Source organism: Trachemys scripta, chromosome 8 (assembly GCF_013100865.1).
Source record: "Trachemys scripta elegans isolate TJP31775 chromosome 8, CAS_Tse_1.0, whole genome shotgun sequence".
Lineage (NCBI taxonomy): Eukaryota > Metazoa > Chordata > Testudines > Emydidae > Trachemys > Trachemys scripta.
In genome coordinates, this window is record NC_048305.1 from 11,617,720 (window position 1) to 11,634,959 (window position 17,240).

The following is a 17,240-nucleotide window of genomic DNA, read 5'->3' on the forward strand; positions in this document are numbered from 1 at the left end:
GACTGGTCAGTTCGTAACTCTGGTGTTCATTACACTGAGGTTCTACTGTAATCTTTTCCCTTTGTGTTACTATATCTTGTCTTAGTGGAAAAACACCAATTTGAATTTGTTTAGTGACCTCTGTTTAAAATGCTGGATGCCTTTATTTAAGGACATATAATATCCTTTAACCTTTTATTTTGGCTTCTCCCTTCTTGCAATAACATGAACATCTTCCATGTAGGTTTACACCTATTACTAGTAATTTCTGTGGTTTTCTACAATACACATCATCTATCCATGTATGCAGTTTGAATTTGTAGTCATGGGTCTTGAAAAGGAAAAACACATTAAAAGGCTGAGATCCCTCAATTCCAAAATAATGGAAGTGGTTGTACATTACTGCTGCCAAAGCAGTACCGCTGGCTGTAGAACTCTTACTTTCCCTATAAAGATTATCTGCAATATTTCAACGTCCCACTGTATGATACTACTGATAACTACAAGTTCAAAGTAAAATTTTGCAACAAATTAACATTATTCCTAAAAAAGTGAGTCAGTTTATTAAAAAACAAACAATCTTCATAATAATTATTGTTTTCTGATATTTACACAGCAAGGATTTGTAAACCTGTTAATACTTCCTAAATAAATAAATAAAAACCCTTCTACTGAATCTTTTTGTATTTGTTTACTTAATTACCAGCAGTTTGACTTTACACATACAGTAGTTAATGAACAAAAGTGATTTTATTATTTATTATAAATTAACTAATAAGATTATAAATTACAACCATCTAATTCACTGTACAAGTTTATGCAATTTCAGTTCATATAAATTCCTGCTTTATCTGTAGGCATGAAGTGTGTTCTCACGTCACTATCTCAACTTATTCCTGATGCTCCTGCTCTTGTCCCGGTATTAGCCAACGAATGCTCTCAGTCCGAATGGTAGCATACATAATAAAACTAACCAGAAACAATAAAGAGAATAAAAGTAACCAATCTATTCCTTTTGTTAGGACACTCGGTAGAGGGCCTGCTCGGTCTTCCTCAGTTACCACCACATCATTCTTAGCTTCTATTCCTGAAAGAAGAAACCAGCGATAAAAGCTGCTAGCAATAGGCATTTTTTAAATCTATGGGTGATTAGTTCATTGTAGGAACTGTATTCTCATCTCCAAATTAAGCAGCTTGTGCTACAGGACTTAACACAACTCTGGTTCGTATAGTCCCAGGATTTTACTATATAACTATGGGGCATCTGCTCATGCGTTTTAGACAGTAGAGCAGCACAAATCTGTTTTCAGTGACCTATGCAATCAGTTTTCCATTTTCAAACTGTCAAAGTATCTTAATACATATTTTCTTAGTACTGTGTCATTAGAAGAGTTTTATTCTCCCCATTCCCAGTGTAATCTTTGGTAGAAGTACCAGCCAGGGAATCTACAACAACAGTAAAGGTAATCCTACTTTAATAACGATTTAGCAGTCTCTTCCATTAATCTGTCACAATACTAGTGCATGTTTTCTTCTACTCTCATAAGGCTAATTATGCTGTTGGAAGAGAGAGGGGAGCTGGGTAAACTCAGCCCATGGAGATCAGAGCCTGGACAGCTGATTCCCAGGAAAACTATTCAGGGCTCCCTCTGCTCCTATGTCCACACCAACATAAGAACTAAGGCTGCCATGTCCCCCACCTGTTGCCTAGCCAACAGCAATGGGACATGGGAGTCTGATCCTTTGCCCTCCTGGAATGTGGAGATAAGGGTAGTACTAATATCTGTCCAGAACTATTCCCGAATAATCCAGGACTTCAGGAGTGGGGAAGTGCTTGATCCTCCTACTTACACTCTCTGCCTGAGCTCCAAGCACCCTCCCCCACTTTCCACCAAAACAGCTTTCGATAACTGGGCTGTTTGCTTCTACCTTGTCCTGAAATTCCACTCAGTGCTATAGTGACTGAATAGGAACTTCCTAAGGCTCTGTTCCTGGCAGCAGAAAGGCTCTAGGAGGCCCTAATATAGCCTCTTAAAAAAAGAGAGAAGTCAGTTTGAGGCTATACCTGATCCTGACCTTCATAGTTCTGCATCAAGTTTAGCCTACATACCTGTCTGATTAAAAATGAATGCTTTCAGCATTTCCAGGGTTCGGTCTGTATGATTAAATCTGGCCATGGGTTTGGCTCCTTGGAAAAGGAGGATATTAGGAACGGCCACAGTTCCAAATCTGGTTGATAAACTGAAGGAAATAAGTAGGTAAGAAATGAGGTCACAATAGAAGAAGGAAAAGCCTGCTTTACTAAATTAACATTTAATTTAACTCAATAACAAGAACAAGGCCACAACTATTTTCTTATGGCATTAGGGAATGTTTCACTAGTGAATTTAGGTAATACAAAATTCTGCAGTGGGTTACTGCATTAACTTTCATTTTGGAGACCCACGTTTCAATCCTGTCTTAGGGCACAAGGGTCTTGTTCTTGTCCTTTGAGGATGCACTGTGAAGTGGTCAGAGAAATGGATGTGGCATATTTTACAGTCTCTGCTCAGAAGAAACCCGGAAATGAATTTGCATGTCAAGATTTAGATGAATTAGCAGAGCCCAGCATCAATCTATACTAGGTCAAATTTTAGCCAGTGCTATTAATCCCTCATCTTGAAGAGCAAGATGTTCATGTGAACATTTAAGAAAATATTAACTTCATTATCAAAAGATGAATGAGGGAGAAAATTGCCTGAAGAAAAGCTAAAGGAAGTAAAGGCAGAGTCAGAGGGGCAGAGAACTCGAATTTACTCAGGGAGTACATATTACTCCATCAATACATTTTAAAAACATAAGGTTTGTCAGAATCAGAAACAAAGTGCTAATACTGTAGCATGTGAAGCTTTATAAGGTAAAGTGTATTTATTGCAAGTTACCTGCTATGCTGAGATGCATCCAACGCCAGGAAGTTTAGAGTTGGAAATGCTCGGGGCAAAGAATTAAAATGAGGGGCCAGATTGGCAGAGAAGCGACACCAGGGTGTATAAAACAAGACTAATGTACAGTCACTGCTGTTTGGGTTTAAAAACTCCATCAGGTCCTGTGAAAGAAAACATGCTGATTTAAAAAGGAGGGGCCAATAAAATATTTAAAAGGGTTCTATTACATATGATTGCATAATACTTTGGTAACAGATTAATTTCAGGAGAATACTGTAGTACCATCATAAGCAAATTTGAGTTGGCATTTAAGTCAGAAGTCTGTTTTTAGCAGTATTTCAACAGTACATAAACATTCAACAAACAAAATTTAGTCAGACCGATTTTAATCCTAACTGCATTTTTCAAATGTAAAAATCTCCTTGGTAGACAAATAATACTTAGGGGATTATTGCTAAATAAAAAAGGCATTTTTTCATTCTCTTCTCCCTCACCTAAGAGGCCTTACTCCCTGGCTGCCGATGTGTAATGTAGGAGCTGAATCCTGTTCATCAGGAAGTGGGCCTGACAGCTCTGAAGGGAAAGTTAGGAGATCCACCACTTCATTTCTTCTCTAATACGGGAATTCCAAGCCTTAACAGGGCTAAGAAGCTAATTTGTGGGATAAAAGGGTAGTGGAGCTGTTCCAAAAACAAGACAAGTGAAGGGCCAGAAGAGAAAGCGGGAGATGAACAAGGGTATGAAAAGAAGTTACTTAATCACAGGACAGAGAACTGATCAGGCTAGGGAATCACAGGCAAGGATGGTTTGTGGAAGGGTAGGAAGGAAGGCAAGCAAGGACCTGGTAAGCTAAACTTATTCAAATAAACTGTGCCCAGGCCCATGCTCCCTTCTGACTCTCTTTATTTCCCCAGCATTTGGGGGAACAGAGAGAAACCTCTATTGTATGAACCAGACTCAAACTGGTTCTGATACCCTATAGTTTGGTCTGGGGTGATGTAATATCTCAAATACTTAAATCAGTCTTTAAGACAACGCTGGGAGCTAACAAAGGGGAGAGAGACTTGCTGTAGCCTTCTGAGAACAAGAATGCCTTACTGAGATTCTAACAAGACAAGCTGCTTTTTAAACTATGGGTCAGTTGAAGGATTTTTAAGGTGTCTCAATTATTTTCCATACTTAGTAGAGCTGGTCAGAAATGTCAAAAATGAAATGTCAACTAAAATTTTTGAAAAGTTTCCATTTTCCTACCAGCTGTTATTCATAGTAGTATTTATCTGAAATCTGTTTTTTTTATTTCATTTTCTACCCTCTCTTTAAGTAAAGCCACCTAAATTAGAATTTAGTGGAAACAAGTGCTGCAAAGCATTCCTGCGGAAGGAAACTGGTCTAAAGAAAAAAGTGCTGCAGAGAAGCTGGCACAAGTCACGATGGGTTCCGTGAGACCCTTTAGACTTGGGGAACATAGGCATGGTACATAGTGGAATTGAATATCTTACTATTTCTGTATTTCAAAACAATATGGAAAGTGCACTGCCCTGTATGCTAACTCCCCTCCCACCAGCACACTAAACACTTGTTTTAAGTTATCCTTTTTGTGCTACTAAACTCACAAGGGCAAATACTGGAAGGATTATAGAGTTTTTACTCAAATGCTACATATATTTGTGTAACACCTACCCAGGTATCAAGATAAACATAGAAAGTAGCAAACAGAATGATTTCCTACTTACTTGCGAAACATTCAGGATTTGTAGCGTGAAGTTTCTGATCCCGGTAATATTTCTTTCCTCACAGTTCACTTTGGGAGTTTTTACACTGTCTGTGCTATTAGATTCCTCAGCTGGTGAAGCAGGTATAGCCTCTAGCACTACATTAGTGTCCCCTGCTTGTTCTTGAACATGTGAACCAGGCTGTGAGAAGTGAGAAGCAAGGCTAGTCCCCACACTACATTCAGCATCTTCTACTGCTGCATCGCAGGTGCCAATACCGAATTCAGACATGCGTCTGTCCTTTGCTTCTCCTGGAATAACTGACAGCACCACAGACTGATCAGCAGGAATCCCACTACCCAGCATTGCATCAGCAATTTCTGCAGTCTTGTACTGCACTGGCGCCTGAGGCTCTCCAGTAAGGGCAGAACCACCTTCTGTGCTAAGAGGTAGGGCAGTTTCAGACAGTGGGTCAGCATTTTCCTCTGCTGCTGCTCCTATAAAAGTAACAATATTTAGCACCTACATTCAGTTGTAGCTTTAGCTTCTTTCAGGCTATGTTTTTTCTTTTAAGGGATCAACAGTTTTCATGGAAGTGAGGGTCAGGGGGAGGAGAACACAGCGATCACCACCACGGCCAATATCTCCTGCTCTTAGAGTGCTATTACATTTGACACCTGGAGAGCCCTGCCTGACAGCAGGGAAGAGCCCCACACAGACGAGCCCCTACATCCAAGCAGAGGGCAGCTGGAAGATGAACGTGTCCCGTCCCCTCCTCCTACCCCTTTACTCAAGAGGGCCAAGGTGCAGCTTAGAGGAGCAGGCAAGAAGGGAGCCAGCCTGGGGCCGGCTGTGCGACCCTCCTACCCGGCACAGAGCAGCGGAAGAGGGCTGGTACCAGCACCATGACCCTAAAACCCGGTCAGGCCCGGGAATGGTGGAGACAAAGACACCTCCCCCCCAACACACACAGGACGGTGGCGAAGGGGAGCAAGAGCGAGCAGGGCTGGCGGATCAGCCTGGTTCCCTCGGGCCGGCCCGCTACGTGGCCTCTCCCCCGTGCCCTCACCTGCCAGGAGGCTCCCGCTCAGCCAGGTCACCCAGAGCAGCTGCCGGAGTCTCCCCCCGGGAGAGGAGAGAGCCCGCATCCTCGGGCGGGAGAAAGAACAAGCCCAGCCGGCCTGCGTCTCCACTGACAACCACCGCTTCCGGCCGGCTCCTCACTCGCTTCCGCTACCGGGGTCAAAGCTGCAGACCCAGCTCTGAAAGCGCCATCTTGGGCCTGGGCAGCGTGGCCTCCGCCGCCATCTTGGGTTCGGGCAAAGGATCCGTAGGGTCTACAGACTTCAGCCAAGACACACGGGTCAGTCACTGCCCATCACGGCTGCTGTGCGCGCGAATGCCCTATCGCATCCCTCCCTCGAGCGCCCGAGGCACTCTGGCCCCGCCCCCTCCCCCCCGCCTGCATCCCTCAGCTCCTCTCACCTTAGAAGGATGCCCGCCAACAGGTGGCAGACTGTCCCCGCCCTTCACAGCCACTCCGGGCCTGTTGGTCCAGCCGTGGCCTAGGGTGGCTGTAGCCTCTGGTCCTGGGCGGGCCTATAGCGGTTGTGTTTAGCAGGGAGGCGAGTGTTTTCCCATCACCCCCGCTTTGCAAACATGCCATAACTCATCCTCATAGACAGACCAGTAAAGGGGGGGGGGCGTTACTCGCACCTTACAGATGGAGAAAGGGAGGCAGATCGGCTGTAGCACTGGTTCTCAACCAGGGGTACTGGGGGTCTTCTAGGGGATACATCACCGCATCGAGCGTTTGGCCTAGTTTTACAACAGGCTACACAAAAAGCACCAGCGAATCAGTGCAAACTAAAATTTCATACAGTGACTCGTTTATACCTCGCTCGAGACTATACACTGAAATGAAAGTACAGTATTTATATTCCAGTTGATTTAGTTTATAATTAGATGGTGAAAATGAGAAAGTAAGCAATTTTTCTGTGACAGTGTGCTCGGTGGGTGTGTTGTTTTAGTGTCTGTAATAGTGTGTATTTTTATGTCTGGTTTTGTAAGCAAATAATGTGGAAGTGAGGTGAACTTGGGGGTTCATAAGACAAATCAGACTCCTGAAAAGGGGACAGTAGTCTGGAAAGGTTAAGAGCTACTGGGTCAGATGATTTGCTCAAGCCCAGAGCAAGAGGCACTGTCCGGGTACAGAACTCAGGAAGTCTGCTACTTAGGCCCATTAATTTTTCACTAGTTTAAGCATCCTTCTCTTATTTTATGAGCCAGATTAGGTGACTGGTTAGTTTAAAAAACTAAAATTACCATTTAGTGTGAACTTTCACCCAACCTAGGTTAGCAGGAGTGGGAGGGGGGAGTGACAAAATCCCTCTCAGGGATGGTTTAGTCCAGTGCTTCTCAAAGTCGGGCCACCGCTTGTTCAGGGAAAGCCCCTGGCAGTGCGGACGGGTTTGTTTACCTGCCATGTCCGCGGGTTCGGCCGATCGCGGCTCCCACTGGCCGCGGTTCACCGCTCCAGGCCAATGGGGGCTGCGGGAAGCAGCACGGGCTGAGGGATGTGCTGTCTGCCCTTCCCGCAGCCCCCATTGGCCTGGAGTGGCAAACCATGGCCAGTGGGAACCGCAGTCGGTCGAACCTGCAGATGTGGCAGGTAAACAAACCATCCCCGCCCGCCAGGGGCTTTCCCTGAACAAGCAGCAGACCGGCTTTGAGAAGCACTGGGTTTAGTCTATTTCATAACTTCAGTAAATAATTCAGTGTTGGCTTTTGGTAATTGTTGTCTAAAGAGGGGCTAATTCCTTTTATTTGCATATAAGCACAGCTATCTGCATTTTTAAAAAGACATTGACTACACCTACATACTATTTGTAAAATGCATTTCCATCCCAAGAGGCTGGTAATGTAAATACAGGACTATGACTTCACCACAGAAGCAAAAGGAGGCAGTAGTGTCTTACACGGGAGACAACCTGATTAACACAGAGTTATGAGTTATCATCCATAACAATTTTAGTCTTCAAACATTAAACTACTCCTCACCAAATCCCTGAAGTAGATAATCTTATCATCCCCATTTTATAGATAGGAAAGCTACTAGAAATTAAACAATTTGCCCAAGATTACAGCAGTGGCAAAAAAGAATTAAAATTCAGTTCTTGCATCCCAGTCCTCTGTTCTGACTGAGCCCTAGACCACTGTTTCTCAACAGCGGGTCCATGGATCTCCCTGACACAGTTTATGAAGGCAGCAAGCCAATCCCTGATATCAAAAAAGGTTGAAAAACACTACACTGGACCATTCTATCCTCATAGCAACATGGACACAAAAATTAATTGTTAAATCAATTTCTTACTCAAACCTTCACTGTTGCATACCTTTTGATCCTTGCCAGAAGCCCTCCTCTAACTTCCATGCAAGCATGCAAATAGGGCAGTTCCATTAATTTATTTGTGCAGTCTTTTCACACAATTAGGGAAAATTCATCTGACTGTTGTTTATTACAGCGTGTTTCAGAGCAAATGCTACACTAATGAGAAGGCTTAAAGACTTGCCAAGAGTGTGTCAGCTGATGCTGCCATAGAGATCAATCGACATTTTACTATGGACTTAACTTGGATCAGGTCCAAATTTCTGCAATGAGAGAGAGGTGGCCCTGTGGCTATGACAGGATGTTTTGATTGTATGGAAGCTTATACAGTACATGAGCACACAACATGCAGTTTATTTCAAAAGTAGCACAATATCACAGTGCTAGACTCCAGCGGTAATGAGTGAAAGTAGCAGGGAATATTGTTTACCAACTTCCCAGCATGGTAGAAAGATATCAGGCCTCCCCCTTGAGCTATGGGAACTCAAGCCCTAGTTGCCTTTGGCCTTCCAAAGCTGAAATGCTGGCTTCAGTGGAGCACTAGCACACATTTATTTGCCATCCTGATCAGACACAGTGGGTGATTCAAGCACACCAAGCCAGCCACAGGTAGTTTTATAAGGACAATGAGCCAACCTGCTACAGCCTGCTTTTTAAAATTCTATAAAGGAGGAACAGACAAGCACATGTGCAAATTAAGCATGTCACTCCTCATTTAGCAGACCATCAGTAAAGAGAAATTTGGTAATTTTCCTTTTTGTGGGGATGAGGGAGAGGGGGAAAAGGGGTAGTATTCTTGCCAGAGAGTTACCCCCATTTGGGTTGAATGCAGGGATTTGCCTACACCCCCCCAAATTTGCCCAACATCCCCTTCCCCAGTTTTGTGAACTAGTTACATGCAGTGTTGCCAATTTAGTGATTGTTCCAAAATCTGAATTGAAATTGAAACATTAATACACATTTTAAAAACATATAAAGTGTATGATAAAATACGTGCATTTGAAAAAGTATAATAGATTTGGAAAGTATGAATATAGACTAGCTTCCTTATACAGCTGTTGTTTTTTATGACAATGTCAGTGCATTCATTTCGGTGATGTTGGCCAAGCTAATAATTTCAAATGATGATTTGTAAGCAAAGTCTAAATGAGCTCTCCCTGACAGCTAGTATCCAGCAAACAGAACTGTGTTGCCCAAGTGATAGATTTTGGCTGGGGTTGGGTTACAAATCACTTGAATGTGTGTGTGGGGGGCGGGGGGGTAATGAAATGTTATTCTTATTGTATGAGTAAAGGGCAGTAGAACTGTACTTAGCCTGTGCTGATTGAGGGCATCAAGAGAGAGGGTGGGGACAGGTGTTTTGCTTGATGGTCTGCCTAAGTCACAAGTACTATTTGACCTGCCCCTCTCCATTGTTTAAAGACAGAGCTGATTAGGTTCCATAGATAGTCCTTTGTTTTGTTAAGTGACAGCTGAAATCACTGATAATCAGGTCTAAGTGGTTAGACCTGCTGTGGGACAGTATTTCTGTGGAAGAGACAGCCCAGTGTGCACTAGCAGCGAGGTTCCCCCACTGAGAGCTCAGCTCAAATCATTCATAGCTGGGTAGAACCTCAAGAGACCAACTTGCAGACCTCACAGTGGCAGGTGGCAGCAGAAGGTAACGGCACAGGGCCATTGGCAACAGAGCAATGGAGTGAACGGTGGCACAATGAACAACAGTGGACAGAGCGAACAGTGAGCAAGGTGCCTTATTGCCTCCCACCTGGGAGGTGAACTCATGTGAAAGCGCCTCTGAACTCAGTCTCCACTGACCAAGGACAACACCGGTGAGTGTTAATGAGGCTGTTAAGAATGCTGGAGACACAACATAGTTCATGCAAACAAACATGGCTGTGGCATCATACTTTCTATTAAAGCAAGAGATACCACACACTACAAACTGGAGGCCAATGTTAAGTGCATTGTCACTTGTTCATCCTGAAGTTGAACACTGGTTCCGAACAAGACCAGCAAATGCTCACTATCTTTCTGGCTAGAAGCATGTGGTGCAACAGTGAAAGACTCAACAGTTGAAAAAGTGAAGCACTCTCTCACCACATTCAAAAAATTTGCATACATGGCTGATGAATGCACCGATGCAAATGAGCATCAAGTATTAAGTCATTGTGTACATTATCTTGAGGTCAGTGGTAGGCCAATAGATACATTTCTAGATGTTCAAGTTATAGAAGATACATCAGCTGCATCTGTGACAACCCACATCTTTAGAAGAGTTAAATGCTTGTCAACTGGACCCCAAACAGATGGCTGCTTGTGCATTTGATGGAGCTGCAAACTTCTCTGGAAGACATGGTGGAGTACAAGCTTTGCTCAGAGAAAAGTGTAACCCTAATCTCTCCTATACACACTGCAGAGGCCATCTACTCCAACTAGCACTAGTACAAGCTGCAGACTCTTCAAAAGACATTAAAAAAGCTATAAATTAATGTCTTCATTATATTCTTTTTTCAGCAAGAGTCCAAAAAGACTGAATATCTTGGAAAATATAGAAGATACACTGGGACTGAAGTTCAAATTAGTCCAACCTGGGAAAACCCTCTGGCTTTCTCATGAGCGATCCTTGGCTATTGTCTTAAAATTACTCTAGCTGTTATTACTGGCTTTGGAAAGTATCTACCAAGATAGGATGGATCTAAGTAGTGAGGCTGTTGGATTACTTTTGCTACTATGTTCAGAGAAGACTATTGCCATTCTCTCTCTTGTAAGTCTACTGTTGAAACCACTTGGGTCATTAAACAATCCCGTCCAGGCATCTGCTACAACAGTAGTAGATCTTTGTCCAGCAATAGAAGCTACATTTGGATCAGAGAGTTATCCACTGAAAAAGTACTGGAAGAAGCAAAGATTTCAGTCCAGAAGTTGACTAATGAAGGCATTTATATTGAATCCTTAAGTGAAGAGGACAAGAAACGTTTGTTAAGACAACTGAAAAAGTACACAGACTTGATTCTTAAAAATCTACAACAGCGACTTCTAGATTCTACTCAACCTCTACGTAGCTTTTACAGATCCCTGTCCTATAAAACACTGACAGTTGAGTGGAGTGAGGCACTACCTGCAATGGGGCTGCCATGTGCTCAGGACGGAATAGAGAATTTGAACACAGAGTGGAATATCATACAACGAATGAATGAAGATTTGACTTCAACTTCCTTTTTATCATCTCTAGTGGCTTGACCCGATCTTTGTGCTATGTTTCCTGGGATGAAAGAAGTAGGAATTCATCTCTTGCTACTCTCAGTCACAACAGCTACAGTTGAGTGTTCTTTTTCATCATTGAATAGAATTTTGTGTTCTGAAAGGAGTCGCCTTCTGCCTGATCATGTGAATGAATTAATGAGCATATCAATTGTAGGAATAGAAGTACTGGACACACGAGAAGCCACTAAAGATGAACGCAATGCATTCAAGAAGTTTATTAACAGAGTTGTGCAAAATTATAAAAAGAAACCAGGACGGATGTAGATCAGGGATCGGTAACCTTTGGCCTGCGGCCCGTCAGGGTAAGCACCCGGCAGGCCGGGCCCATTTGTTTACCTGCCGCGTCCGCNCGGCCCGTCAGGGTAAGCACCCGGCAGGCCGGGCCCATTTGTTTACCTGCCGCGTCCGCAGGTTTGGCCAATCGCGGCTCCCACTGGCCGCGGTTCGCCGCTCCAAGCTGTGGGAAGCGGCGCAGGCTGAGAGATGTGCTGGTTGCTGCTTCCCGCAGCCCCCATTGGCCTGGAGCGGAAAACCACAGCCAGTGGGAGCCGCGATCAGCTGAACCTACAGACACGGCAGGTAAACAAACCGGCCCTGGCGGGCTGCGTTCCAAAGGTTGCCGATCCCTGATGTAGGGGATGTAGTGCTTCATGGAAGGCTTGAGTAGTCAACTTTAATTTGTGTGATGATTTTAAAACATGAGTTAAATCTAATAAAATGGTCATGAAACATTTTTCAGTTTTTACTATGGTGCCATACAGCCCACCTTCACCCTCACGGTCTCACCCCTCATCAGTCCTGACTCCTCTCCCCCCCCCCCCCCAAAAACAAACCCCCCCCCCCCCCCCCATTTCAATTCCTGGGGAAAACATTGGTTGAATGTAAAGATGAAATCTAAGGATTAGCTACCTGACTCCTCCAGTGACAGAGTAGCATTTGGACACCTTCCTTAGCTTCGTTTTCCATTGTTCCTTAAAATTATCAGCAGCATACACAAGGTGGGGGAAAGAAACATATTTATTAATGTTAACAAGACTACAGGCAAAGGGGGGACAAGGAATACAGATTACAAGAATGAACTATGTCCACCATATCAAAACAGGCAAAAGATTGTGTGGCATATAAATGAATGCAGATGTCAAAAAATGCACTAAATAGAAATGAGACCTTGTCTTTATCAACTCCTATAGCTATCAGACATTTTACTAACCATCTCTTACCTAGTTTTGTTTCACGTAGGCAGTCTGAGTTTGGGAATTTTTCCACTTCCCATCCTTTACATGCTTCTCTCTTTCAGGAAGGATTAAAGAATCCAGCCTGGAGTAGATTATCCAGGAAACCATATTTCTTCCTCATCATCACCTTGGTGAATTTTGGATAAGGAAACTGTGATTTCCAGCCTGACAGCTATTTCTTTCCCATACCTGGTTGAATGTGGGTTCCTGCCCTGACCTCTCAGCCACCAGTTTCTTCAAATAACTGCTGCTCTGCTTGGTATCACATCTCTGTCCCCAATTGTTTATATTGCAACCCCTCAAAGTAGATGTGTTGCTAAAATGATATGACTATCATCCCTGTAGAATTCGCTTCCATCACAACAGAAGGGACAGGAGCTGTGCGTATATGTGAATTTACACACACATTACACAAGAGAATGGGATAGTAATCTGTATTGTGAACTAAACAAAATATTCCCCTGAAAGATGTGGGTACTCAGCACAATATCCCACACAAGTCAGGATAAATGTATTGTCCCAGTCTATGCATACGTTTTAGGCAAGGCTGTTATTAAAGTTGCCTAACAATTCCAATTATAATACCCTGTTTTCAATTGCTTACAACTTTGCCAAGCTTAAACCATTTGAGCTGAAAGTTTGCATGCTGGGTGTCAGCCTCAAGCCGATTATTAATTATTATTATTAAATTTCAGCCAAACTGGTCCAGCCATTTCCACGAATGAGGCTAGGAAAAATTACATTGGTTTGCTCATGTTAAAAGAATTCTGGCAACCTTTTTTTTGAGAAGCTTTGGCACCCCCATGCTTTGTAGCAGGGACTTGAAATTTGTCAACAAGGTAGCCTTAGTGTCAAGGATAAGCCTTTTGTCATTCCCTGAGAAAATACGCTGAAATCCATCCAAGTTACAAGCTTTAACAAATCAGTTTATACATCAGAGGTGGGGAAACTTTTTGGCCCGAGGGCCACATCTGGGAATAGAAATTGTATGGCGGGCCATGAATGCTCACAAAATTGGGGTTGCAGTGCGGGAGAGGGTGCGGGCTCTGGGGTGGGGCCAAAAATGAGTTCAGAATGTGGGAGGGAGCTCCGGGGAGCGAAGCGGGGCGGGCTCCAGCTGGGGGGGTGCAGACTCTGGGGTGGAGCTGGAGAAGAGGAGTTTGTGGTGTAGGAGGGTGCTCTGGGCTGGGACCCAAGGGGTTTGGAGGGCAGGAGGGGTATCAGGGCTGTGGTAAGGGCATGGGAAGAGGCTATGGGGTGTGGGAAGAGGCTCAAGGGTTCAGGCTCCCAGCAGCGCTTACCTCAAGCGGCTCCTGGAAGCATGTCCCCTCTTTGGCTCCTACACGGAGGTGTGGCCAGGCGGCTCTGCACGCTGCCCCATCCACAGGCACCGCCCCTGCAGCTCCCATTGGAGCGCTGGAGGGGGCCATAGAAGCCAGAGTGTGGCCATGACGTGGCTTTTGGGAGCCGCGTGGAGCAGCCCCCGACCATGTGCCCCAGCTGGAGAGCCAGAGCGGGGTCATGCCGTGGCTTCCGGGAGCTGTGTGGTGTGGCCCCCCGACCGTGTGCCCCAGCTGAAATGCCAGAGTGGGGCAAGCACCAGACCCCGCTCCCCAGCGGGAGCTCGTGGGCCAACTTAAAACGGCTCCTGGGCCAGATCCAGCCTGCGGGCCATAGTTTGCCCACCTGTTATATATGCTCTATAGAGATTTTGATTTTAGAGCCAAATTCTCCAAAGATTCTGTCCACACTGGGCATCTCCAGAAGCTGAGAATGTATCACTTAATGATTACCTGTTCTGTTCATTCCCTCCGAAGCACCTGGCATTGGCCACTGTCGGAAGACAGGATATTGTGCTAGATGGACCTTTGGTCTGACCCAGTATGGTCATTCTTCTTATGTAGGGGCTGAGTAAGACTTTCCCTGCAATTGCACTTCTGGATTGTTGTGGGTCATGCCAGAGCTGGGCACCAGAGTAGGGAGACTGTCTCTCCTGTGTTCTCAATGACACCCTCGACCCCATCCTTGCTGGGCCTGGGCAGCAGCAAAGAGGAAGCTGACTGATTTGAATGCAGAGGGAACAAGAGCCATGGGGGTAGGAGTGAGGAGAAGCCTAGATTGAGACAGAAAAATGGTAGAAAGACTGGGACTGCAGGTTGGCACAGGGGGAGGGAAATGGGACTGGGGAGGAAATCTGGGGGGCCTGGACAAGGAAACAGAGAGCAGGGAGAGAGGACAGATTGGATGAGGAGCAGGAATGAGGGAGACGGACTGAGAATAAGTTGGGTGGAGGGAAGAGGGGGGCAAGGAGACAGATCTGAAAGAAATGAGGTGTAGTGGGAGAACTGGGATTGGATTTATTATAACAATTTATTATAATGTAATAGTTAAAACAATAAGGTCAAAATTAAATATTTCAGAATATGTAATAGGGCAAAAAAAAAATCTACTTTCAGATTTCAACTTTTAGTCCTGAATTAGAATAAAACAAAATTTAGAAATCTCTATTTCCCTGGGAAGGAATTTTTGTTTTTTTGACAGCTCTAGTTCGAATCCTGCTAATGACCCATGTCAATATGATGCCACCTAATGGAATTTGTTGAGAGTTTTTTCTGTTTGCTCTTTTAAAAACTTAGAAAATTACACACATACAAATCTACTTTAAAAGAACAATACTGTATTGAGGTTGCAAAGTCAAGCACTCAAAAGTAAGGAAATGCCACACTGAAGATTGCCTGTGCAACTTTAAATTCAGTCCCCTTGTGCTTATGCATTGTGATAGTCTAATTACACAGGCAACTTTAAATCGGATACTTCCTAATTTTTGAGTGCTTGATTTTACAATCATAATACTGTTGTTTTAATGTAATTGTGTGTGTAATTATCTAAACGTGGTATTAACATAGAAAATACTCGAAACAGAGAGCACCAACCTACACATTGTTTACTATGTACATCACAAAGGACTAAATAATAAAACTCATTTTCACCATTATAGAAAGTTTTATTTAATAATTAGAACAGGCTTTTGTGGTATGCAAGGTAAATAGCATGTACCCTAAGGATCTGAGTCAAATCTTTATAACTGTTTTGACATAACACTTAGCAGTTCTACAATGCTTTTCATCTTCAACATGCTTTAAAATCATTAATTAGTCCCGCCAGCACCCCTGCAAGGTAGGCAAGTAATTTTACTTCACTTTTATAGCTGGGTAAATGAGGTGGACCTGTTCCAAGACCGGAGAGAGAATCTGGGCCAAAGCCACATTTAGAATTTAGGAGCTTCCTGGCTGCCAGTCCTATGTGCTTAAACTATGCCAGTCTCTCAAATATAAAACAATATTCAACCATAGGCAGAGATCCTAGTAAAAATAACAAGCAAAGCAACAAAGCAAGCCAGCCAAGCCTTTATTTCTCACAATACAGCTTTAACGCTAGCTTCGGAACATTCTTAATTTTGGTCTCAATGTGAAAGGCGGCTCTGCCTAGCCACCATCTCACCATGTTTAACATTTATTATTTCCATAAACTCACTTGAAATTATTTGTATTGCAGTACTACCTAGTGGCCTAGGTCAGGCATCAGGGCTCCATTGGGCTTCACACTGCACAAAAGCATAAAAAACAGCCCTGCCTCACAGAAAAGCTTGGTATCTCACCAAGTAAATAATGTCTTTCTTAAAACAAAAGGACAGTCATCACTTAGAAAACTCTCCCAAGATGCCCTACTTGCTTAACAGCCATCCAAACATAGCTGTGAGCAGTGTCAAAAAACTGACAATCCTGGAGTCTCTCAGCATGAATAAATCATAATGTGGTTCTGTCGTCAGCGACTCTGCACCTGGCATTATACACTGCCTGCATATTGAGGGAGCAGACTGCTTTGCAATTCTTATTGTTCAATTCATTATGTGCCAGAGAGAACACAATAGCCATGTGAGTGGTAAAGTAGCTCCCAGCACAGCTAAAAAGCCAGTATTGTCGTGTGATATAATTTATGAATGACTTTGTATTGTATACTTAAGGTCTTATGGAAAACTAACGGATTTACTCATTTTCCCCTAAGAATTGCATCTGAGAACTGATCTATACAGTAAGATGTGGTAGACTGCCTGGAGTCCGACTCACTCTGTTCTAAATATATCCAATCGCCTTGAAAGCCAGAGCACTTAGAACTACCAGACCAGTTTAAGTCAATCAAAACTGGCATTGGTTAGCTTTTCTGAGTAAGAGCCACTATACTCCTTTGCATAGTCACAAGCTATAGTTTCTAAAATGATCCCTCCCTAGCCACATTTAGTGTTCTTAGAGTACTTATTACAGAGTAAAGTATTTAGGCTGCCTACACCCTCTCTGTCCCCAAAGTGCAGCTGCTTGGATAAGTATAGTCTTCTTACTCCAGAATTACTTACACCATAGGAGCAACACAGGTTTTTGGTATTTTTCTAAAGGGTTTCCCTAACAGTGTAATTACCGACACTGGAATGTAGCCAGGACACAGGGATGAACACACCACTCCTACAAAAACTGCCATATTTAATGACTGGGACAGAAGGTTGGAATACTCCGGCTTACACTCAAAGAGGATGGCTTTGCCTCTCTAACTTTATAACCATTCATGAGACTAACAGATTTCACCTGCCTACAAATATTTAATAGTCTTCTTCCCTACATTTGACTTTCAAATGATTTTTTCAGTGCAATATACAGACTATGAAAGTTGGTAAACTCACCACTTA

The 17,240-nt window shown here is 43.7% G+C and overlaps 1 protein-coding gene across 1 annotated transcript; it reads right to left on the reverse strand.

The window, feature by feature from the left end:
- Nucleotides 1-655: 655 nt before the first annotated feature.
- On the reverse strand, nucleotides 656-5,848 carry TXNDC15 (thioredoxin domain containing 15). Its single transcript, XM_034780052.1, has 5 exons — nucleotides 5,685-5,848; nucleotides 4,637-5,112; nucleotides 2,901-3,064; nucleotides 2,090-2,220; nucleotides 656-1,066 (listed from the first exon to the last, which is right to left on the reverse strand). Exons 1-5 carry the CDS (start codon nucleotides 5,761-5,763, stop codon nucleotides 870-872), a joined length of 1,047 nt encoding a protein of 348 aa, XP_034635943.1. The 5' UTR covers nucleotides 5,764-5,848; the 3' UTR covers nucleotides 656-869.
- Between the last annotated feature and the right edge of the window lie 11,392 nt (nucleotides 5,849-17,240).

Excerpts from the sequence above, each read along its gene's own strand:
- TXNDC15 (XM_034780052.1), bottom strand. The coding sequence starts at position 5,763 with ATGCGGGCTCTCTCCTCTCCCGGGGGGAGACTCCGGCAGCTGCTCTGG. Across the intron at positions 5,113-5,684 it reads GAGCGGGAGCCTCCTGGCAG|GAGCAGCAGCAGAGGAAAAT; the intron begins GTGAGGGCACGG and ends TTACTTTTATAG. Across the intron at positions 3,065-4,636 it reads AAATCCTGAATGTTTCGCAA|GACCTGATGGAGTTTTTAAA; the intron begins GTAAGTAGGAAA and ends TTTCTTTCACAG.